The 24,917-nt window shown below is 42.4% G+C and overlaps 1 protein-coding gene and 1 long non-coding RNA gene across 2 annotated transcripts in view; one reads left to right on the forward strand and one right to left on the reverse strand.

Annotated features, from left to right (window-relative positions):
• Nucleotides 1–11,830, reverse strand: part of LOC144699650 (protein NATD1-like) — a 32,440-nt gene extending 20,610 nt beyond the window's left edge. The window contains exon 1 of the mRNA XM_078570757.1: nt 11,669–11,830. Within this exon, the coding sequence (XP_078426883.1) occupies nt 11,669–11,804 (136 nt within the window). The 5' untranslated portion in view covers nt 11,805–11,830. The remainder of the gene's footprint in view (nt 1–11,668) is intronic.
• LOC144699651 (uncharacterized) overlaps nt 11,714–24,917 on the forward strand; it is a 29,977-nt gene continuing 16,773 nt past the window's right edge. Inside the window, exon 1 of the long non-coding RNA XR_013580580.1 lies at nt 11,714–11,780. This is a non-coding gene — a long non-coding RNA (uncharacterized LOC144699651). The remainder of the gene's footprint in view (nt 11,781–24,917) is intronic.

Here is a 24,917-nt window from a genome sequence, read left to right on the forward strand (position 1 = left end):
GATAATTAGTGCATGGCAGTGGCCTGAGAAACAAGACACATTACTCACAGCATGGTTGTCTGATGGATGTTGCACTGCTGGATCCTCACTTAGTAGAGCAGTGCCAACCTCACCATCAGCACAGGACCGGTCCAGATTCTCACCAGCCAGCTGGATGACTCTGTTTTTTAAGTCTATGAGGACCTTGATTTGAAGCATTCCACCACCAGTCTGCGACCTCTCTCTCTCTTGTCGTGTGCCAGCTTGTCCTGCATGGATAGAGATGGAGAAAGTGTAAGCAGGATACCTGCCAGGCCAGATGATAAGTATGCCTGGCCTGTGCAGGCGTTGAGTGGTCCCATAGACGGGCTGAGGACAATGAAGGTGTGTGTGAGAGTGTGAATGGTGATGTCCTTTGAACTGGCAGTGAGTGAGGGCCCTGTGGATGTGCGATGGGTTTGTGAATGTGAGATGTCAAAAAGTACCCAAGGCTGAGCTAAGGGAATTGGCAGATAAGTTGAAGTTAGAATTAACTGAAGAGGTGAGGAGGGCAGAGATGGTTGAGGTAATAGCGCAGCATTTGAAACTGGAAGGGATACGAGAGAGACCACATTCTCCAGGGGATGATTCAATTGAGTTAGCTAGGATTCGGTTGCAAATGAAGTAGTCTGAACACGAAAAAGAAATGAAGAAACTTAAATTTGAACAGGAAAGAGCAGAAAGAGAAAGAGCATTTAAGCAGCTAGAACTGGAAGTTCAGGTAAGAGAAGAGGAACAAGAAAGGGAATACCAGCTTAAAAGGCTGGAATTTAAAATAGAGGCACCAGATGTTGGGGATCGTTTTGAGGATGGAATAACTTTTCCCAACCCAGAGTCCAATGTGGAGATGTTTAAATTTGTACATGCCCTTCCAAAGTTTGAGGAAAGGAACATAGAGGCACCCTTCATTTTGTTTGAGAAGGTAGCTAAGCAAATGAACTGGCCAAAAGGAAACTGGACATTGCTCCTACAAAGTAGGTTAGTGGGCAGAGCTCATGAGGTTTATGCATCACTTTCAGATGTCTATGGATTATGGTGCTATAGAAAGCTATTCTTAGTGCATTTGCTGAGGTATACAGGCAAGTTTTGTAACATAAGGAAACAGCCTGAGCAAACCTATATTGAATTTGAGAGGTTTTTTTCATTTGTTCTTGGGATGTGGGCATTACTGGCCAGGCCAGCATTTATTGCCCTTGCTCAGAGGGCATTTTTTTTTAAAGCGTCAACCACATTGCTGAGCGTCTGGAATCACACGCAGCCAGACCAGGTAAGGATAGCACATTTCCTTCCCTAAAGGATATTAGTGAAACAGATGGGTTTTTACAACAATCGGCAATGGTTTCATGCTCATCATTAGACTTTTAATTCCAGATTTTTATTGAATTCAAGTTTCACCATCTGGTGGGATCCGAATCCAGGTACCCCAGAGAATTACTCAATACCACTATGCCACCATCTCCCCCCCCGAATAAAACAAACTAGATTCGAGTAAAACAAACTAGATTTGATCGTTGGATATGGGCACTAAAGGTAGAGGCCACAAATGAGACCCTTAGGGAAATAATTCTCCAGAAGGAATTTAAAGATTCACTCCCTCCAGTAGCAAGAACTCATGTAGAGAACCAGAAGGTTTCAACAGCTAGACAGCAGTGGAGATGCCTAATGATTAGGAGCTTGTCCATAAATCCAAACCCTTTTCCATCACCCCCACAAACCAGAGAAGGATAGAAAGTGGGAGGGTGAAAGGAAGGCAAGTATCCAGGGAAGAGAAGGAACAACTGGGAATATGTTGAAATCTCCTCCTCAAACCAGAAAGGAACGTTCTGAGGTGAGAGTGACATCCGAAGTCCTAATTGTTTCCATTGTAACAAGGTGGACAAATTCAGAAAAATTGCTGGAAGTTGCATGGGAAATCCATGGGACTTATTGGGATGTGTAAAAGCCCCGACTGAAAATACAGCTGCTGAAGTTGTAATGTTAATTGCAGCTGTGAGAACGTTGCTGAGAATGCAGTGGGGTGAACAAGACATCTGAAAGCTACAGGAAATTCTTGTCAAAAGGAAAAGTAACTCCTTATTCCTCAAATGAAACAGGTAAACCTGTAGTTACACTTAGAGATGCAAGGGCTACCTAAACTCTTTCGCTGGGGAAAGGCCTGACTTTCCACCAGAGTTCACTAGATGCCAACATTTTACTGAATGGTATTGGCAGGGAGTATACACCCGTACTTTTGTGTCGGGTGCACCTGGACTGTGACCTAATGTCTGGAACGATAACAGTAGGAGCTGTTCATAGTTTGCCTGTAGGTGGAGTTGACTTACTCTTCGGAAATGATTTGGCCGGAGCAAAAATAGTAGCTTCTCCAGTAGTTACGGAAAGACCAAGTGAAATCGAGGAGACAGAGCAGTTGCAGGAAAAGATTCCAAGAATTTTTCCTTCTGGTGTAGTGACCTGAGCAATGGCTAAACAAGTTCCATTGTCAGAGGTAAAATTGGCATCATAAACAGATATTTCGCTATCTGAAACTTTCTTTGGGGATTTGGATAATCCAAAGGAAATGATCAGTAAATCGTCTCTGATTGAAGCTCAGCAAGCCGATCCAGAGTTAAGTAGAGTGGCACAATCAGCTCAAACCAAAGCTAAAGCATAAGGGGTTCCAGAATGCTACTATATTAAAATTATGATGCTGATAAGGAAGCGCAGACCACCTCACAGACCTGCGGACGAAGAGTGGGCAGTGGTTCATCAGGTAGTGGTACTGCCCAAATATAGTCAGGAAACATTAATGGTAGCTCATGAGATTCCTTTGGCAGGACGTGTAGGGGTCCAAAAGACCCAAGCACGTAGAAGTCAACATTTTTACTGGCCAGGTCTTCACAAGGACATGGTGCAGTTTTGTAAAACATGCCATATGTGCCAGATGGTGGGAAAACCACAACATGCAATCAAACCTGCACCTTTAATTCCCATACCAAATTTGTGAGAACCATTTAGTAGGGTGTTGGTAGACTGTGTGGGGTCATTACCGAAAATGAAAGCGGGATACCAATATATCCTTTGCTATTACAGATATGACAGCTCAATTTCCAGAGGCCATCCCTTTGAGAACGATTATAACTAAGGCCGTGGTAGAGGAGTTAACCCAATTTTTTACGAGACGTGGATTACCGATGGAGGTCCAGTCAGATCAAGATTCCAATTTTATGTCTAAAAATTTTCAAAACATAATGAGTAGTTTGGATATAAAACAGTTAAAGTCCAAGGCATACCATCCACAGATACAATGATTAAAGCATATTGTCATGAATATCCCCAAGAGTGGGACAATGGATTGGACTTTCTTTTATTTGCCACCCAAGATTCATGATGTATGAATCTACCGGTTTTAGCCCTTTTGACTTAATCTATGGACATGAGATAAGAGGTCCTCTGAAATTAATCAAAGAAATATTTTTAGGACAGAGGGTAAAAACATGTATAATAGATTATGCCCAAAATTTTTCCCTTGATGGGCGGGCAGGCCCCACCGGCTCGGCGGCGGGCGGACAGCCAAAACTGGGCCCGTCGCCATTTTGATTGAGCAGGCCAATTAAGGCCCGCCCAACGGCATGCCCGACAGGGAGCGCTATGCACTTCCTGTGCGGGGGAGGAATTGGGATTCCCCATCTGTCAAAGTGCGCTCTTTCGCGCATGCACACGAAAGAGCACACATCTCCCTCAGACTAAGTGCTGTCTCAGGGAGATTACTGACAGTGTAAAAAACTTGAAAAATATAAAAATTATTAACATGTCCCCCTCATGTGACAATGTCACACGAGATGGGACATGTTAATAAGAAGCACATAAACTTTATTAAAGTTTTTAAAAACTGACATGAAACCTCATCCCACCAGTGGATGAAGTTTCATGTATTATCAGAAGCCCGCTGGGGCTCCTGGCCTGCCCGCCAGCCTTAAGGTTGGACGGACAGGGTCTTTAATTATCTTAATTATCCTGTCGATGGCCTTAATTGGCCATTGACAGGTCAGCGGGCAGACAGCTAATTTCGCTGTCCGCCCACCTTCCTCAATATTTAAATGGACCAGGATGACGTCGGGGGTTTCTCCCGACGTCATCCCGTGTCATTTTCCCGTCGGCGAGCAGGCCCCGCCCCCAAATCGCCGACAGAAAAATTCTGCCCTATGCGTCCATGTTCCGGGAACAGCTCACAGGAGCCTGTGAAGTGGCTCAAAAACATCTTATAAAGTTTCTCGAACAAAGGTGAGGGAACGGGCAGATAAAAAAACTGAGACCCAAACATTTCAACCAAGGATGAAGCGTTAGCGTTATTACCTTTACAGGAAAGCACGGTTCAGTGGTCCATACAGGGTAGTTAAGAGGGTCAGTAAATTATTTGATAGACACCCAAGATCGCAGGAAAAAGAATTGGCTATGTCACATCAACATGTTAAAACCATACTATTGTAGGGAGGATAGGAAGGAGCAGTAATGTCAGGTAGTAAGGAGACGGTGTGTCCTCCATGACTGCATCATTTATGAGGCAGGAAGGGGACGATACAGCGTGAAAACCCGCCAGGTAAAATGTTGTTTATCACGCCTGCTACCGCACTTAGTGCAATGCTGGGATGATTCCGCTCATTGTCTCCACTTAGATCATAACAAAATGGAAGGCTCTTTGCAGGATTTCAAATCCACACATGGATACAGGTACAGGGTTTTGCTAAAGTTTGTGCCCCAAGTGATTCAGTTAAAAACTTCAGGCTTTAAAGAAAATACAGAACCAAACATTTGCAGACTTCGCTAGGGAGGAAGGAATGTTGTTTGACCAGTGATTTCAGTCAAGGAAATAAGAGGGAATTTTTGAGAATCTGGAAGGAGTAATAATAATGGAAGAATGTAGAACCAGCACCCCAATAACTATTAAGTCACACCTGGAAGACCATAAGATTTCTAAAACAAAGGAAACTGCGGGTCAGGCAGATGGGCGTGATATATCACATAAGCAGCTAGGGGACAGATCTCTATTTGTAAACTCACAGGAAAAACCAAAGGAATTGAACGTTCCAGAATAGAAAATATTCTGGCTTTAGTCAATAAGAATGCTAGTATGGAGAATTAAAGTGATATAAAGAAAGCAGTATGCTTTCATTGCCGTAAGGCTGGGCATTTAAAAGTGAATTGTTGAAAGCTGAAAATTAAATCAGTGGCAGTAATAGGAATGCCTAAGGAGTCTTTGGAAAAAAACTGCACCAGTAAACAGATTATAAAACAGTCGTAATTATACACTTGCAAAGTGTTCCCTCAAAACCTACTAAAGTGGCATATGTAGCTCAGGACAGTCAAGGAGATTCTTCCCTCAGGTGTTTGGTTAGATGTGACATTTTTTCCAGAAATTTCAATGAGTTTAAAGACCCTGAAGAATTGCAAGGCAATTATTTAGCCAAATTTTCTTGACTGAAGCCTAGGAGGCAGAGCGTCATTTGCAGGGATGGTCTCAGTGTATTTTGACAACTTTAAACCTCTGACTCATCGTTTGAATCCTCAAGTGTATTCATATCACCATTTTTCTTCTTTAAAACCTGGAGTACACTCACTTGTTGACTCCCCTCCCTGTTATAATACCCTTTCAACATATTTAAATAACAAACTTGTTTATGTTTCCTCCTGTCCAGGAGGATTACTAATTACATAGTTTACCTCTTAAGAGTACTCATGATGTGAAATTTTATTCCTGATCAGACTGGACCTCACGGAGTAATCCATACCTGTGTAAAAAAACTGAATTAACCCATTGATTATCACCTTTGCAGTAGTTTTTCTTATGGGATTAACTCTGGAAATCAGGTAGACAAATCCATGATGGTTAAAAGATATTGCTACTAGGTTTTGGGTCGGGGTTTCATACAAGCCACTAGAACCCTACTAAATGATTCATCAAAAGCAAGTATTGGCGTCATTGGAGCTGGTTTAATTGAAGGCCGGGGCTTCCCAAATAGTTGACATATGACGTCTTGCAGAATTCAACCACACGTCCATGCATTCCTGGCCAATAAAAGTGCTTAATTAATTTAGCCTGAGTCTTTCTTATTCCTACATGACATGCCATCAGAATAATTTGACTGACTCCTGTCCACTTGTCATCCATTAGTCTCTGAGGAGGTTTCAATTTCCTCATCAATATGCCATATTATAGCTAATAACATTCAGGGACCCTTTCTGATTCTTCTTCTGAACCCCCAGTAATGAAATTAGTCAATCCCGGAGGTGCTAATGGAATTTGGATAGAATATTACATACACCCAATACCTAACACAGAAGCATGATCTGACAGTTTGGGATAGCAGCCATTTTGAATTGTAAAGTCTGGCTCAGAACAGCCATTTTGTGCAAAATCCCAGGAAGAAATGAAAGAAACATCATCCTCGAGGAATGATAGAGGGCAAAAAGGATGGTATTCAGAAACCAACTGCAGCTCTATTGGAAGAGTCCAGGCAATCTGCAGGTGTCATAGCCACAGAACTAGTGAAGAACAAGAAGCCTTCTCTCTTCCCCAAAAACTTGCTGAGTCCACCAACAAAGGCAACCTGTGACTAGTCGACTACAGATGCCATCATAGCTACTAAACACAACTCTTCAACTTCACCCCTTCACTCCAAACAACCAACACTTCAATTGCAAGCTACCGCCTGCAACTATATCTTAAAGAACTGAAATGAATTTCATCTTTATAAATAGCCTTTATCCTTATTTGCATTTGCTCTTTGTACATATTTAGTTGGTAATTTTATTACTTTTACTTAAGTAACTTAAGGCAGTGTTTTGTATTAAACGAACCTTTGTCTTGTTTAAGACTAAGGCCGGGATTGTCCAGCCCCGTCGCAGATCGGTCCCGCCACAGGCAAGGCGGCACCCCAGCCAGAAGACCATTGACTTACGGCAGGACCAAAAGATCCCGGCAGCAGGCAGGTGCGGAAAATCCTGCCCTAAAGCTTTATTGCTGGCTATTTTTTAAATTGAATCACTCACAAATTAAAAGGGGGCTACATACACACACTAATTCTTAGCTCATGAACCACTCTGAGGAAATGCCTTTTACACGGTCGTGACAGCAGGCTTTGAGTTATGATAATTCTATGATGTTTGAATCCTGCTAATCCTAAAAGTTACATTTACTAACTTTTGCTTTGGTTAAGCCTTTATAGTTTTGGAAATATATGTGTAATTGCAAAATATGAAAAGGTTATTTGTACAGTATGTAATAAGCTATTTGTTAAAATATTTAGGATGAAAAGAACTTGCTACATTTCAGAACTGTTGTAAAGAAAACTTTACTACAGTAAAGCTCTCTTTTTCCCAAAAAGTGGTTTGGAACTGTGATGGAATCCATGGCTTCAAAGGTTGTATTTTCTGAGACAGACCCCAATCAAAAAAAGTAAACTGATAAAGGAAATTGACCCTTTCAGTTTAAGAACATTAAGACTGAAACTGAAATTGGAAACCAAAACTTCTGGGGAGACTGAAACTGGTTGAAACCATATAAAAGGACAAGACCCATCAGAGCTCAGACGACGATTCCAATGGTGCAGTACAGACAAGCTGAAGAAGTTGGAGCTCTATCCAGAAGCCAAGAATAGACAAATATACAGTTGCTGCAGCTGCTTCTGTTACTTGAAGATAACATTAGCGGATCTACACCATCCAGGACGTTGTAAGCAGAGTTGACAAGGTTCTGCAGGCATGTGCCATTTTTAGCAGAGACCATGCCCATGGAACTTGGGTTGGTTGTGCGCTGCTGTTGGCTGAGGTTCAGGCTAAATCCTAGAAAAGGAGAAGCTGAAATCCTTTGTGAGGAAGACAGGGTTTGGAATGGCCTTGTGACTGAAATTCATGGCATTTATGCTGAGTGGACTGCCGAACCAATTTGAAAGATCTGTCTTAGCTGTATCTGCCAATTACTGTGTAATTTATAGTTTACAATCAACCACAATTTTCCTGTCAATTCATATTTATGTTCAGTCATTTAGAGTATATGTAGTTACCCAATTAGTAATTGGTGTTTGCTTTGTTTGACTCTTGTATAGTAAAAATTATTTTGTTTCAAACTGTGGAATCTTGTGGCTTAATTCTTTCAGTAAATAGCTAGAATTTCAGATTTCTTCTTTTTAAAATATGTTACTAGTCTCAATGAGATCATAACACAGACACCTTAAAAAACATTTGTTCTGCCTTTCAGATGTTAAGGATCACAAGCTCGCACAACTTAAGGTTACTACCGCCCATCCAGATCTTTCTTCCCTCTCACTTGCCACTGATCCGCACCCTTCTTCTAATCTCATCTCTTGCCAGGTATTGATTCCAACTTCTCCTTTCTGAACTTGAACTACCTATCCTTAGCAAAGAAGTCAGCTCTATTGCTTTACTCCCCCACGGCAATGAATAGAGCTCACTGTGAAGTTGAGTTCTTCTTCAGTCACCTTTGCCTCCATGCCCACTGTTTTGGTCAGGAGTCTTCTCCTGCCACACAGTGGACACTGTTACCCATTTTCAGTATTCTCACTCCATGTGGACCCCTCCCTCTGGCCTCTTATCCCCTCAATCATTTCATTGAGAACTGATGGCATGGACAGGTCTCATCAACTATCTCAATTTCTCTGCTCCCTTCATGCACTCTAAGCTGTTTCCCTCTGAACTGGCTGCACTCAGTTCCTTCAGGTCAAACCCATTCTGAGGAAAGGTCATCCAACCTGAAACATAAACTCTGTTTCTCTTTCCACATCTGTTGCCAGTCCTGCTGAGTTTTTACAGCACTTAGTTTTTATTTGAGTATTTCCCTTCATTATATCTCTTTCCCCTGGATCAGCCTTGTGACATTGTTCTGTACCACGTCAAGAGCTTGAGTAGCACATTATATTGGCAAAATTATATTGGCAAAAGAGTGAAGTATTAGTCTGGAGCCCGCTGTGCTGAAACTCTGTGTGCACTGATAATTGCAATACACTGGAAACATTCCTTTTGCAGGTGTCTTGGTCTGGAATAGTATACTGGAGGTAGCTTTTGAGCAACTTCTGGTGCAGTGGTGTTCTGTAGCATGGACAGTTCAGAATCTTCTGTGGAGAGAACACAAGAACAAACACTGAGTTGCTGGAGAGGCAGTTATGTTAGAGTCCACAGTATCATTTATAGATAAGCACCGTAAGATTGGTAATTTCTGTAGAGAGTCAGGACTCCACTCTTGCGTGACTATACTTAAGCACAAATAGGTTGTTCAGCCTCTCGTGGCTGTTCTGCCATTCAATTAGAGCATGGCTGGCATGTACATCAACCCCATCCATATTCCTTAAATAACAAAAATAGATGACCCCACTTCTACAGCCTTTTGGTAGGTGGTGGTGGGGTGACCGGGTGGGTGGGGGGTGTTGAAGAAAGAATTCCATATTTCCACTATCATGGAATCATTGAAAGTTTACAACACAGATAGAGGCCATCGTGTCTGCGCCAGCTAAAAACAAACCACCCAGCCTAATCCCACTTTCCAGCATTTCCATGATATCATCCCTGTCAATCTCCTTGATACTCTCTCAAAGGCCTTGACATTCTTTCTAAAGTGTAGCATTCAGAATTAAACACAACATCCCAGGCTAAGGCCAAAACAGTGAATTATAAAGGGTTAGTATAACTTTCTTACTTTTCTACTCTAAGCATCTATTAATAAAGTCAAAGATCCCAAATGCTTTTTTTTAAAAACTACTTCCCAACTTGTCCTTCAAAGCTTTTGTGTATGTGAACCTCCAGGAATCTCTATTCCTGTAGCCCTTTAAAATGTAATACAGGAAACATTGCTGTTGCTGAGTGTTAATCTTTGTTTAATCCATTCTTGGGATGTGGACATTGCTGGCAAGTGCAGCATTTGTTGCCCATCCCTAATTGCCCTCAAGAATTGCCTTTTGCTAAACTGCTGTAATCCATGTGGTGAGGTTCACCCACTGTGCTGTTAGGAAGGGAGTTCCAGGATTTTGACCCAGTGACAGTGAAGGAACAGCAATATATTTCTAAGTCAGGGTGGCAAGTGGCTTGGAGGGGAACTTGCAGGTGGTAGTGTTCCTATGCATCTGCTGCCCTTTTCTATCTAGGTGGTAGTGGGCGTGGGTTTGGAAGGTGCTGTCGAAGGTGCCTTGGTGAGCTGCTGCAGTGCATCTTGTAGTTGGTACACATTGCTGCTATTGTGCATCAGTGGTGGAGGGAGTGAATGTTGACAGTGGTGGATGGGGTGCCAATCAAGCAGGCCCTGGATGGTGTCGAGCTTCCTGAGTGTTGTTGGAACTGCACTCATCCAGGTAATGTCATAGGTACTGTGTGTTCTAGGTGTTGGTTGAGGGTTAATATTTACCAGGGGAGGGTACTCTTTAAAAAGTGCTGTGGGATCTTTCATTGTGTACTCCTATGGTCCACAGCTCGTGGCTTGGGTCCACAAAGGCCCTCAAAAGGAAACTCAAGGTGCTCTCCCCATTTTATTGAAGCACTGTTCTGTACTGGAAGGGAGTAACATAATTAACAAACTGTCCATGTTTCTCATTCCTTTCAGTCAGGTTCCACTGCAGTCAGAATCATGCATCTGCCTCCCTTTCACATCCTTTTATGAGAAAAGTGTTTCCTGATTTAATTCCTAAATAACCTAGGTCTAATTTTAAGATCATGAAACAAACTTGGTTTCCCCTTCCACCATCAGCAGAAATATTTACTCTGTATTTATCCTATTGATTCCTTTTAACATTTTAAATACCTCGATCAGATCGTCTCTCAATCTTGTGTTCAAAGGAATGCAAGCCAAGCTTCTGCAACCTATCCTCACAATTTGACCCTCAAAGTGCATGGGAAAGCATAATGTAGGAGGGAAGATACTTACTGCACTCACTGGTAGACAACCCAAATCATCTGGCACTCCCCAATACCTTCTTTTATGCAGGTACTTTGATGGCTGTGGTTTACAACCTGCAGTCTTGTACACCTGGCAGCACCTCTTGATATGGAACCTTGTCCTGAGCTCCCATCACATCTTTCAGGGGGCACCCCTCTCCAGATTTGCTGTCGTGCACTTAAGACTTGAAGTTGAAGGAATTACCAGGAGGTAATTCTTCCAGAATCAATGTCCATGAAACCCTTAATGCTTTTCAACCATGGCTTCTGAAGTATATGATGAATCCACAAACATTTCAGTCCTCATTAACGATGGTCAAGTGATGAAGGTGTGATAAGTCACTGGACTGCTGGGATTGGTTCCATGCCCAAATTGGGTTGCAATGGCCTGCAGCGAGAGGAAAGTGTTTGCACAACAAAAATACGTTATTTAGAAACCCACCGATATCTCGAAATTCATCCCAACGAATGGCTGAATGGCAGCCGAGAAAAAGGTCAAGACTTGTTAAGTGGGAGGTCTGAAAGAGTGAGAATATGCGCTTGCGCAGTACCGTCAGCTCCCGGAGAGGAGGCCGGCTCTGAGTTTGCGCAGTGGACGCTTTGTGATTCATTCAGTGGCCCGGGTCCAGTCCAGCGGCCCTGGGGAAGGATGGAAACATTCGCTGAGGAGCTCGGCCTAGTCGCCGGCTTCTTGCTTGACCTCGGATCGGAGGCTGCCCCAGCCCAGGCTACTTACCGCCCAGCTTAATTGAGAACTGGTACTTTTCTCGGTCGTGTTTGACGGCTGGGTGAGCGGAGCTGGTCCCCGGGCGGGCGGTACTCTTTCTGGGTAACATCACCCTCAACAGGTTAGCAACAACCTTCCGAGACATGGCCGCCTGGAACTTTCCACCGCGCGAGGAGCAACGGGTCCGAATGTGGCGCCCCCTGTGGGAGCGCATGGTAACTGCGACCCCACGCACACACATCTGAATCCTAAACCAAACCTCAAACTGAACTCAACCCAAATCCAGTTCCAATCCTCAAACTCAACCCAAAGCTGAAATCCAACTCTAACCTCAAACAAACTCAACCCTAATCCAAAACTGAAATCCAACTCTAACCTCAAACAAACTCAACCCTAATCCAAAGCTGAAATCCAACTCTAACCTCAAACTCAACCCTAATCCAAAACTGAAATCCAACTCTAACCTGAAACTCAACCCTAATCCAAAACTGAAATCCAACTCTAACCTCAAACTCAACCCTAATCCAAAACTGAAATCCAACTCTAACCTCAAACTCAACCCTTATCCAAAACTGAAATCCAACTCTAACCTCAAACTCAACCCTAATCCAAAACTGAAATCCAACTCTAACCTCAAACTCAACCCTAATCCAAAACTGAAATCCAACTCTAACCTCAAACTCAACCCTAATCCAAAACTGAAATCCAACTCTGACCTCAAACTCAACCCTAATCCAAAACTGAAATCCAACTCTAACCTCAAACTCAACCCTAATCCAAAACTGAAATCCAACTCTAACCTCAAACTCAACCCTAATCCAAAACTGAAATCCAACTCTAACCTCAAACTCAACCCTAATCCAAAACTGAAATCCAACTCTAACCTCAAACTCAACCCTAATCCAAAATTGAAATCCAACTCTAAACTCAAATTCAACCCTAATCCAAAACTGAAATCCAACTCTAACCTCAAACTCAACCTTAACCCAAAGCTGAAATCCAACTTCAACCTTAAAACTCAACCCTAACCTTAAACCCAACTCCAACCACAAACTGGACCCAACCTGCAAACTCAATCGTAATCCAAACCTCAACTCAGACTGCAAACCCAACTCAAGATATAACCAAGCTTTGTTAACGTTTTGAGTCCGTATGACTTTTCTGAAGAAGAGCTATATGGACTCGAAACGTTAACTTTTTTTTCTCTCCACAGATGCTGTTAGACCTGCTGAATTTTCCTAGCATTTTCTCTTTTTGTTTCAGATTTCCAACATCCGCAGTATTTTGCTTTTATATAACCAAACTTTGTCTATGCAACAAAGTTATTTAGAAACTCATCAACACTAGAAATTCATCCCTATTTAATGCCAATGTGCTTAAATTTTATCTGCACAATTACATGCAAGTCAGTTATAAACAAGGATCTTGACTTTTCTTCGGCTGTCAGTTCTCAGGAGGATGAATTTCTAAGTGTTGGGGGGGTTACCAAAAACCTAGCCTCAATTTCACCCAAACCCAGTATTTGGGTCAATTGGTAGCACTTTTACCTTGAAATCACGAGTCATAGGTTCAAGTCCACTCCAGAGACTTGAGCACAAATCTCGGCTGACGTCAAATGTGACTCATCAGTTGAATGAAGTGTCTACTCTTCCACAAATGTGATTTGTCCATGGAAACAATGTGTCCCATGTGTCGAATTGAGTAGCATTTTACAATGATTTGGTTCTTCCTCTGTTGGCAATGTCAATTTAACCATATCATGCACATCCAAGATTACTAGGTTGCCTTAGCTAAGGTCTTGCCTCTGAGTGAGAAATGTTCACACCCCTCTCCAGAGTTGAGCACAAAATCTAGGCTAACCCTCTCAGTGTAATACTGAGGGAGTGCAGCAGTATTGGAAGTATTTTTTGAATGAAAATCAAACTGAGGCCACATCCGCGCTCAGGTGGATGTAAAAGATCGCTTAGCATTATTTTGATGAGTGGGGGAGTTCTCTCCTGGTGTCTGGTCAAAATGTATTCCTTAACCAACAACACAAAAATGATTATCTAATCTAGCCCATTGTTGTATAAGGGATCTTGCTGTGGATAAATCAGTTGCTGTGCTTCGTACATTACAATGGTGACTGCACTTTGGGACATCCAGAGATTGTAAAATGCATCATTTAGCCACAAATCTTTCTTCCATAACCCAATCCGAAACCTAACTCCAACCCCAATGATTTGCAACCCAAACTCAGCCTAACATTAAATCTCCTCCTACAAATAAAGTCACCCTAAACTATAATCCATAACTCCCACCCTATAATAACATTGGGCTGGCACAGAGTCTCCCTCCTCCACCTGAACCCCACCCAAAATCTAACCTTAAACCTCCTTCCACCACCCACCCCGTTTCTACAGATAAAGTCACCTATGCCAACTCTTTAACTGTTAAATCTGACTCTAACTACCTCTCATCTCCCCAACTCTAAAAGTGGCTTTGCCACAGAACCTTCCTCCTCCACCCCCCGAACCCAACTCCAATCCAAATTAAGTCACCCTAATCTAATTTAAAGCCCTAAATTCAACACTCTCTGAACATCAGTCCAAGCACAGAGCCTCCCTCTAAAACCCAATTCCACCCCAACCCACAACCACCCCTCCTCTTGCAAATGATTTCCCCCTTGCCTAACTTTGACCACTAATTCCAAAACTACCCTCATATCCAAAAGGCAGAGAACTTTCATCCTCCAAGAAACCCAAACTTTAATCACCCTCCTCCAAAATAAAGTCACCTACTCTAACGCTAAGCCTGCTCCAAATAAAGTCACCCTAAACCCAACCCCAACATTACCCTATGCTAACCTCAGCCTGAGAAACCAGCCTCTATCCGCCACTCAAAACCTAATCCCTGCCCAAACCTAGCTCTAAACCTCCAACTCCTTAACTAAACCCAATCCCAACTCTCCTGCAAATAAACTCATTCCAAACTGGCTCTAAATCTCTCTTGTATGAATCCAAGCAAAGCCTCCCTTCTCCACCCAAAACCCAAACATAATCCTCTTCCAAATAAAGCCATGCTAAATCCAATCCACATCAAACCTAGCCCTCCTTCAATTAAAGTTACTTTAAACCTAATTTAGTTCAATCCTAAACTCCTAGTCCAACTTTAAACCTGACCCTAATCCAATGCTAAATTCTGAAGTTGAATCTGACAGTTTATATCTTAAACTGCCACTTTGTCCCCAAACTGAATCTCAACATTGGCATATACATATCAAGCAGGGTTACCTGTTAAAGGTAGCAAAACAAGAAAGAGTCTGGGAGAATAGCTGTTGACTCATTAAATGTGCACAAGCTGTGTGAGGCGTATAAAGCAAATAGGGTGTTAGGTTGTATGGCTGGAACTATCAAGTATAAAACAAAAAGCATTATACGTATAATATAAGGCTTTGGTATATCCACAGTTGGTGTATTGTATCTAGTTTTAACCCTGACACATGGCAAAAGATGTGAAAATGTTGTAGAAGTTGCATTATAGGATGGCCAGGATAATTTTTCCCCAACCACCTGCCCCACCGCCCCCAACAGCCAGGGCCATCAGTCACTTGTTTCTATGTTGTTCTTTCACAGAGTGCTGACCCTTGTTCTGCCATTAACACATTCTGCTTTCTTACCTTTATGCCACTATCAGCACCTTCTTTAGTCTTCACCACTATTATTAACACCCCCTTTGTCTTGTGCCCACAACATCTTGGTCAATCTCTCTTTAGCCCCTTTATCTTGCTTCACCTGCTCCACCCCACCTTAAACAGTATAAATTCCTTCACATTTCTACTTCTCCTTAGCTCTGAAGAAGAGTCATACAGACTTGAAACATTAACTATGTTTCTCTCTCAACAGATGCTGCCAGACCTGCTGAGTTTTTCCAGCATTTTCTGTTTTTATTTTATATATTATTATTGACCAGGATAATACTTAGTTCTTGGGGCTCTTAGTTATCAGGAAAAGCTCCAAGGTTAGGACTGTTTAAGAAAAGTTTACGTGATATATAACTGAGGTGTTTAAATTGATGGAGGAGTTGGATTCAGTTCCATTGAATAGTTATTTGAGATGGATAGGAAGGGTAGGACAAGGCAGCATTCATTTAAAATCCATAGCCAAAGAGCTGGGTTTTTGTTAGAGATGTGGAATCTGCTTGTGGAAGACAAAGCTGATGCTGACCCTAAGAGAATGTAAAGGGGGCCGACTGATATTCAACGTTGACAAAGCAAGACTGAAGCACAAAGTGTATATATACAGTCAGACTCAAAACTGCCAACAGCTGGCAATTTGTAACTGGTGACGAGGATAACCAGGGATCAGTAGCACTGGATAATTTGCTTGTAATATAATAATTTCTTCAGGACTTCACTCAAGCAAAAACACTTGAGTTATTAAGGAGCCCCTGTGGTGTATCACACATACACCCATCAAGCATAAAACTGGCAAAGGCCGTGATTTATCCACAAATTAGTGTAATGCTAAAAGAAAAATTAAGAGCATAAAGCTCAAACAATGGGTTCTGCTCAATTCTGCATATGTCATTAGGGAGTAAATACAGAACTGAAATTATTCCAAAAATGACCATACAACTTAAGTACCATTTAAAATATTAATTAGTGTAGTACCTTAATATTTTTAATGCAAATCCATTTGGAAAATGATAGCCCATTAAACATAAATGAGGAAAATCGCCTGAGGTAATGTAGTTTTCGCAAATTGCAATAACTATGTGTTTATATTGACCATAAAAAAATCAGTATCAAGTTAGAGTGTATTAGTGTAAACCTATAACGTGTGTAATATTTTGCTTTATAGGATTTCAGTGTAATGCTGCAAAAGGAATATCTTTAATAACAATTTATTTTGTTAGTTATGAAGTTTAAGGATTTACTTTTTGATTACACTGCTATAATACTACATTTATTTTCATGTTGTAGAATGGGGCCAATAGGCTGAATTTCTAATGTTTTTTCTTATTAGTGCTCCTAGAAATCAGAAAATCTTCACATGAACAAACAATTTATATAGTCACTTAACACGCAGGTTTATATTTATATAGGCTTTAATATAGTCAAACGTTCCAAGGCGCTTCACAGGAGAGTTGTTAAAAAAAATTTGATGTGCATATTTTCATAATACAAAAATAACTTTGTACACCATTCATCAATATAAGATTATTTTTCACCAAAATGCTTATATTGTTGCAGGAAGTTGAATCATGACTGTCTTTATAATAATCCCCAACTGCTTCTACACAGAATTATGAATAAATAATTAGCTTTTCTGATATGCATGAGGGGGTTTTATGGTGCAGTAATAGTGCCCCTACCTTTGGGCCAGAAGCTCCGTTTTCAAATTCCACTTCCGGACTTGATGGCCATGGAAGTTACATTAATAACGTAGCCAAACAGGTTGAGTATCAGCCTGTAAATCCTTCCAATACGCCTGATGGCAGGTAGTAAAGAGTAGGAGACTTTCCTGGTCAGCTACACTGCAGAAGGCAATTGCAGTGCTTTGCCAAGCATAACCATGGACCAATGTAATGGAAGTCCATGGTCACCAACGCCCTCTCGGCATGGCTCCTGATGGAGAAGGAGAATGAATGATTTGCATTTATGGAATACCTTTCACAACCTTAGGACTTCCCAAAGTGTTTTACACTTTGAATTAATGCAACGAAACACAGCAGCCAATTTGCACACAAGTGCAAGGTCCCACAAATAGCAATGAGATAATGGCTATATAATCTGTTGTAGTAATGTTGGTTGAGGGAGCACACCCATACTCTTTGAAGGGTGCTGTGAGATTTTTTACATCCACCTGGGACAGCAGATGGAGCCTCAGTTTAATATCTCATCCAAAAGATGATATCTCCGACAGCGCAGCAACCCTTCAGAACTGCACTGTAGGGTCAGCCTAGATTTTGTGCTCAAGTGTCTGGAGTGGGACTTGAACCTTTTACACTTGTGAGAGGTTTACAAGATTATTATGTTTTAGGATTGTACCTTTTGATTTCTAAAATTATTGTATTTTGGAATTGTAGCTTTAAATATAGGGTAGACAATGGGGGTTGTGTGACCAGTGTTGCAGTTTGCCTGACAGTAAGCCTGAGTGCTTTAATTGTTGGAGATCTGAGGAAGACCCAGATTGTTTTATTACTAGGTAGGTGTAAGGTATTTACTCTTGGGGCCACAAATAGCAGTTTCTAAATCCACAATGAGTAGACCCAGAATCTTCCAAAGACCTGGAAAGGTGTTAAGTTACAGGCTTCCCTTTGTTCCCAGGGATATCACAGTCAGACAGCAGTTGCAGATCTAAAAACAAAAAACTACTGCGGATGCTGGAAATCCAAAACAAAAACAGAATTACCTGGAAAAACTCAGCAGGTCTGGCAGCATCGGTGGAGAAGAAAAGAGTTGACGTTTCGAGTCCAATGACCCTTCAACAGAACTGAGTGTGGTTAGGAGAGGGGTGAAATATAAGCTGGTTTAAGGTGGGGGGGCAGGGGGAGAGAAGTTGAGGGTGGGGTGGTTGTAGGGACAAGCAAGCAGTGATAGGAGCAGAGAATCAAAAGATGTCACAGACAAAAGGATCAAAGAAGTGTTGAAGGTGGTGATATTATCTAAGAGAATGTGCTAATTAAGAATGGATGGCAGGACACTCAAGGTACAGCTCTAGTGGGGGTGGGGTGGAAAGATTGACAAGGTATTAGTTGTAGATTTAAAAATAATGAAAATAGGTGGGACAAGAAAAATCTATATAAATTATTGAAAAAAACAAAAGGGAGGGGGAAGAAACGCGGTGGGGATGGAGGGAGGGAGTTTAAGATCTAAAGTTGTTGAATTCAATATTCAGCCCGGAAGGCTGTAAAGTGCCTAGTCGGAAGATGAGGTGCTGTTCCTCCAGTTTGCGTTGGGCTTCACTGGAACAATGCAGCAAGCCAAGGACAGACATGTGGGCAAGAGAACAGGGTGGAGTGTTAAAATGGCAAGCGACAGGGAGGTTTGGGTCTTTCTTGCGGACAGACCGCAGGTGTTCTGCAAAGCGGTCGCCCAGTTTGCGTTTGGTCTCTCCAATGTAGAGGAGACCGCATTGGGAGCAACGAATGCAGTAGACTAAGTTAGGGGAACTGCAAGTGAAATGCTGCTTCACTTGAAAGGAGTGTTTGGGCCCTTGGACGGTGAGGAGAGAGGAAGTGAAGGGGCAGGTGTTGCATCTTCTGCGTGGGCATGGGGAGGTGCCATAGATGGGGGTTGAGGAGTAGGGGGTGATGGAGGAGTGGACCAGGGTGTCCTGGAGGGAACGATCCCTACGGAATGCCGCCAGGGGGGTGAAGGGAAGATGTGTTTGGTGGTGGCATCATGCTGGAGTTGGCAGAAATGGCGGAGGATGATCCTTTGAATGCGGAGGTTGGTGGGGTGATAAGTGAGGACAAGGGGGACCCTATCATGTTTCTGGGAGGGAGGAGAAGGCGTGAGGGCGGATGCGCTGGAGATGGGCCGGACACGGTTGAGGGCCCTGTCAACGACCGTGGGTGGAAAACCTCGGTCAAAGAAGAAGGAGGACATGTCAGAGGAACTGTTTTTGAAGGTAGCGTCATCAGAACAGATGCGACGGAGGCGAAGGAACTGAGAGAATGGGATGGAGCCCTTACAGGAAGCGGGGTGTGAGGAGCTGTAGTCGAGGTAGCTGTGAGAGTCGGTAGGCTTGTAATGGATATTGGTGGACAGTCTATCATCAGAAATTGAGACAGAGAGGTCAAGGAAGGGAAGAGAAGTGTCAGAGATGGACCATGTGAAAATGATGGAGGGGTGGAGATTGGAAGCAAAATTAATAAATTTTTCCAGGTCCCGACGAGAGCATGAAGCAGCACCGAAGTAATCATCGATGTACCAGAGAAAGAGTTGTGGGAGGGGGCCGGAGTAGGACTGGAACAAGGAATGTTCCACATACCCCATAAAGAGACAGGCATAGCTAGGGCCCATGCGGGTACCCATAGCCACACCTTTTATTTGGAGGAAGTGAGAGGAGTTAAAGGAGAAATTGTTCAGTGTGAGAACAAGTTCAGCCAGACGGAGGAGAGTAGTGGTGGATGGGGATTGTTCGAGCCTCTGTTCAAGGAAGAAGCTAAGGGCCCTCAGACCATCCTGGTGGGGGATGGAGGTGTAGAGGGATTGGACATCCATGGTGAAGAGGAAGCAGTTGGGGCCAGGGAACTGGAAATTGTTGATGTGATGTAAGGTGTCAAAGGAATCATGGATGTAGGTGGGAAGGGACTGGACAAGGGGAGAGAGAAGGGAGTCAAGATAACGAGAAATGAGTTCCGTGGGGCAGGAACAGGCTGACACGATCGTTCTGCCAGGACAGTTCTGTTTGTGGATTTTGGGTAGGAGGTAGAAGCGGGCCGTCCGAGGTTGGGCGACTATCAGGTTGGAAGCTGTGGGAGGAAGATCTCCAGAGGAGATGAGGTCAGTGACAGTCCTGGAAACAATGGCTTGATGTTCCGTGGTGGGGTCATGGTCCAGGGAGAGGTAGGAGGAAGTCTCTGCGAGTTGACGCTCAGCCTCCGCGAGGTAGAGGTTAGTGCGCCAGACAACAACAGCACCACCCTTGTCAGTGGGTTTGATGACAATGTTGGGGTTGGACCTGAGAGAACGGAGTGCAGTGAGTTCAGAGAGAGACAGATTAGAATGGGTGAGAGGAGCAGAGAAATTGAGATGGCTAATGTCACGCCGACAGTTCTCAATGAAAAGATCAAGAGAAGGTAAGAAACCAGAGGGAGGGGTCCAGATGGAGGGAGAATATTGGAGGTGGGTAAAAGGATCCGTTGAACGGGGAGAGGACTCCTGCCCAAAGACGTGAGCACGGAGACGAAGACGGCGGAAGAAGAGTTCAGCATCGTGCCGAGCCCGAAATTAATTGAGATGAGGGCGTAAGGGTATGAAACTAAGTCCTTTGCTGAGCACTGAACGTTCAGCATCGGAGAGGGGAAGGTCAGGGGGTATAGTTGCAGATTTACCTTGCGTGGTCTGTAGCCAACTAAGAAGTAAAGAGCAATAGATAGGATCACCTAGGCCTGCACCAAATGCGGAGAAATGCTGACTCTATCGTTCATCATGCAGAACGCAGGTGGGAGCTTACGGTCAGATTGAAAACTGAGTTCTTGAGGAGTTAAAGGAGGCTGGAAGATTTGCCTAGCATAAAGCTAGAGGAAGAAGTCTACAGTGAGAGATAATTCTGGAATTTGAAGTTACCCAGCTGGGAAAGTGAAAAAGAACCAACCCATTGGAAGCTGGGAGCACCTGTGAAATGTTTGAGATAAGAACGTTAATTCCTTGGAGTGTGTGTGTGTGATGAGTAAAAAGGAACGATTTATGATTAATGAATAAGTTTCCAATAAAAGAAAATAGTGTTTAGTCAATAGTGTCTTAGTCATTTGATACAGTAAAAGTTTTAAAACATGAAACCTTAATGTGTTATTTTTTTCAGCTGTTAACTGGAAGACAAATTTCTCTTTAAAGGTTATCAGCCTCTACAGAGATCGTAACAAAATTACAGCTTTCTGACCTGAGACAAGAGTGCTGCCAACTGAGTCCAGCCTTAGTAATCTCCTGTGTATGTGATATGGTTAAGTTGACATTGCTGGAAGAGTAAAAAACAAATTATTGCAAAAATGCTACCTAACCGGAAACATTGTTCCCATGGACAAATCACATTAATGGAAGAGTAGACATTTTATTCAATGGGTGGACTGCATGATTCTTACTCAGCAATCGGATGCGATATTTATTCAGAATATCAATCAGATTGACTGAAAAGGAATTCACTTAATTAATATATCTAATTAAGTTATCTAATGCTCACATTCAAAATTAAACAATGTCTCTCTCTTTCTTCCACTAATTGAATCGCTGTTTATTTCCCACTCTTCAGTTTTTGCCGTTCCTTTTCTGCCTCTTTCTGTTTGTCCTGTATTCTTTTTGTTTTGTTTTATCCTTTTATTTATGTCTCTCCAATTTTCTGTCCTATAATAAATAATATTACCCTCCAGGGGCTTGAGGTATTCTACAGAGCCACAACCCAGAAGTTCCACCCAAAACTATGCCCATTCTGCCAATGTTAACCTGCCAAACATAAAATGGGTGTAAATCAGGACAAGTGACCACTGTGGTTTGAACATAGTTGGAACATAACCAATGGGATTTTAAGATGTTTGGGTGGCAGATTATAAAAATGGGGGGGGTTGTCTTTCCTCTGGAGTGAAGCTAGAGGATTCAAAGCAAGCCTTGAAAGAAAGTAGGAGAACTTCTCTTTCTCTTTTATTGGGAAGGCTGCCTGATTGGAAAATTGTGACCATCACTGTCACATCCTGCTTTATTGATGACTGCCTTGTTTTTGAATTGTTACAGCTGCTAAGTAAAAAAAAATGACTCAAAGAGGCTAGATATTTGTCTAAATTTGCCAAAGCTGTAACATTCGCTGAAGTTTTCATTAGTTTATCTCGGGTTTCCAACAGTTTCTAACATTGATTAATGTTCATTTTAAAGTTTTCTTTTATGTTATGCATAATTGTTCGACTTTCTAAAAGGTGTTTAGCATTGCCACAAAACACTTTGTAATTGAAATATGTTTCTTAGAGTCTAGTTTTTGGAGTTCCTATAAGGGATAATTGAAATTATTAGCATTTACCTTATTTATCAAACATTTGTAATTATTTGGAAAAAAATTGCACTTCAAGTTCACTAATCATATGTAACATCTTTTATAATAAGTCAATTTTGGATCTAAGAGAGCTGTGTCTGACTCTCCTGGTTGTGACCTCTGTGGGCAGTACTCATTGCATAAAAGCCAGTGCCTCAGATGCTTCTGACAGCCCGTGCTCTTGAGGAGATGCCTCCTGTGAACACTTGACATTCCTTGGCACTGGCTCCCACAGTCCAGGATCGTCTGCTTTAATTGGCTTCCCACCCTCGACCCCTTCCCCACCTCACCCCCAGTACGTCAAGATCCAGACAAGCTGTCAAGACTATCTTCGCTACCTTCTCTGGTGAGCCATTGCAGGACAACCCCAGACCTATCTAAGCACCTGAAGCAGCAGTTCATCAGCCTGATAGTGCTTGGTGGATGCATATATTTGGTTGTATCGTTGCTCTGCTTTGGTCTGTGGGGCGCTAAAAGTCAACATCAGTCACAGCAGCAAGAGGTAAGCCTCACCACCAAGAATCCATCCTTCCACTCATTTCCTATTCATGAGCCTTGTGTATGGAATGCTGTCCATGCTGTTGATGCTTCAATCTCTGGGCCTCCTGCCTCTGCTTCTCTTCCCCCTCTTCCATTACAGCAGTAAGCAGGTTACAACCAGATAAAGAACCATTTATTATTTCTCATAAAGGACTGGAAAATGGGGGTGTGCACTAATGGGATGAGAATACCTTCAGTGCTTGGTGGAGCAACTGAATCTGCACCTGCTTTAGGAGATTGCAGGTTTCTGTGTGCCAGAAAATCTGGTCACAATATGAAGGTACTCCCCGAACAAGTGCAATTGGACATTTGCACATAATGTATCTTGGAGATGGGGCTATTATAAGTGGAGGACTGTTTGGGCAGAGGGGTTGATAAATGATCATAACAGATTGAGGAAATGGCAGTGTATTATAATTATGCAGGTAAATTACTTACCCATTTGTCCATAATCTTATAGGCCGTGTATTTGCTTTACATCCCATTAAGCATGTATGTGGCTGCCAGTATGCAGGAAACCCCAGGCCAGGGTACTTTGAGTGCCTTGTCCTTCAGGCTGCACTGATTTTCATTGTACTTCTTTCAGTGTCATTTTGCCATTTATTTCCTTTTTGGGCTATTGTTACAGAATTCTAATGTGGAAGAAAGTTTCTAATAGGTCAATTCATAGAAGCTATTTTGGAGAGGCTTTTGCATGGGCTGATCTTCATCTGCAGAAAGGGAAGAATCTATCATTTGATCAATGACTAATATCATAGCTTGAAGCTACAGTGCATTGAGCTGACACAGCACAGGAGCTTGTAGAAGTAGTATTTCAAGGTGGCAGGCCCTATTAAGATTTCTGTCATACTGCAACGAACCCTTATACAAATGTCAGATTGAGAATAGGGTAGTTTAGGAATTCTTCAGAAAGCTTAAGGGCAGATGTCAATCTTCTGCACAACCTTTCCAAATGATTATTTTAAGAATTTTCTTCTGCAGGTTTTCTCATAACTGTAGACTCAGCGAGATTGTTTCTGAAGTTTTGTGAGAGGTTAGCCTGGTGGGTAGTTAATGACCAGGGGACTGATCTACACCTGAATAACGCAGTGAGGGTTTCATAGTGGCATTTAAAATCAATGGCATGTCAGATAGGAGGCAATCTTAATCTGGAGCAGTGCAGAGAGTTACAGACTGTAGTAAGAACAATGGTAATATATGCAGGGGTGTAGTGGTAATGTCACTAGACTAGTAATCCAATAGCCTTGGGGACACAAGTTCAAATCCCACCACTGCAGCTGGTGGAATTTGAATTCAATTAATACATCAGCTATCATTGATTGTTGTAAGAACCCATCCGGTTCACTAATCCACTTGAGTGGACATTCCTTCTTTTAGGGAAAGAAATCTGACATCCTTACTTAGACCCACAGCAATTGGTTGACTCTTAACTGCCCTCTGAAATGGCCTAATAGCCACTCAGTTCAAGGGCAATTAAGAGATGGCAACAAATACTGACCTTACCAATGACACCCACATCGCAAGAAAGAATTAAAAAACGGGCAATAGCAACATTGTTATCGCTGATGTTCACGCATAATTTGCAGGGCCCTTCCTAATCCCGAATACAATAGCATTGTTGTTAGATGCACAAATGAGGTCCTTGGGTAATCCATAACACAAGAAATTTGGGGGAAAGTTTAAATTTGATGACAGTTTGATCTATTCTAAATGTTCTCATTTCCTCTGTTTGACTCTTTTGACTTTAATAATATTTTGTTGTGTGGTCGGGGTCTATACAGGGGTTTTGGGGATTGTGTGTTCTCCCAAAATATGCTGCTCGAGTCTGCATTTTCTCAAATCTCTATTTACTGCAAGTATTTACACATTTGGACTGCTACACGAGGTTGGAGCTTCTCCTCCTTCCAGATCTCTTTCACCTCTCAGTCATGTGACATGTCTCAGACATTATTATTACATCAGTATCATGTATGCTTCTGATGTTAACCCTT

Source organism: Cetorhinus maximus, chromosome 24, assembly GCF_964194155.1.
Source record: "Cetorhinus maximus chromosome 24, sCetMax3.hap1.1, whole genome shotgun sequence".
Lineage (NCBI taxonomy): Eukaryota > Metazoa > Chordata > Chondrichthyes > Lamniformes > Cetorhinidae > Cetorhinus > Cetorhinus maximus.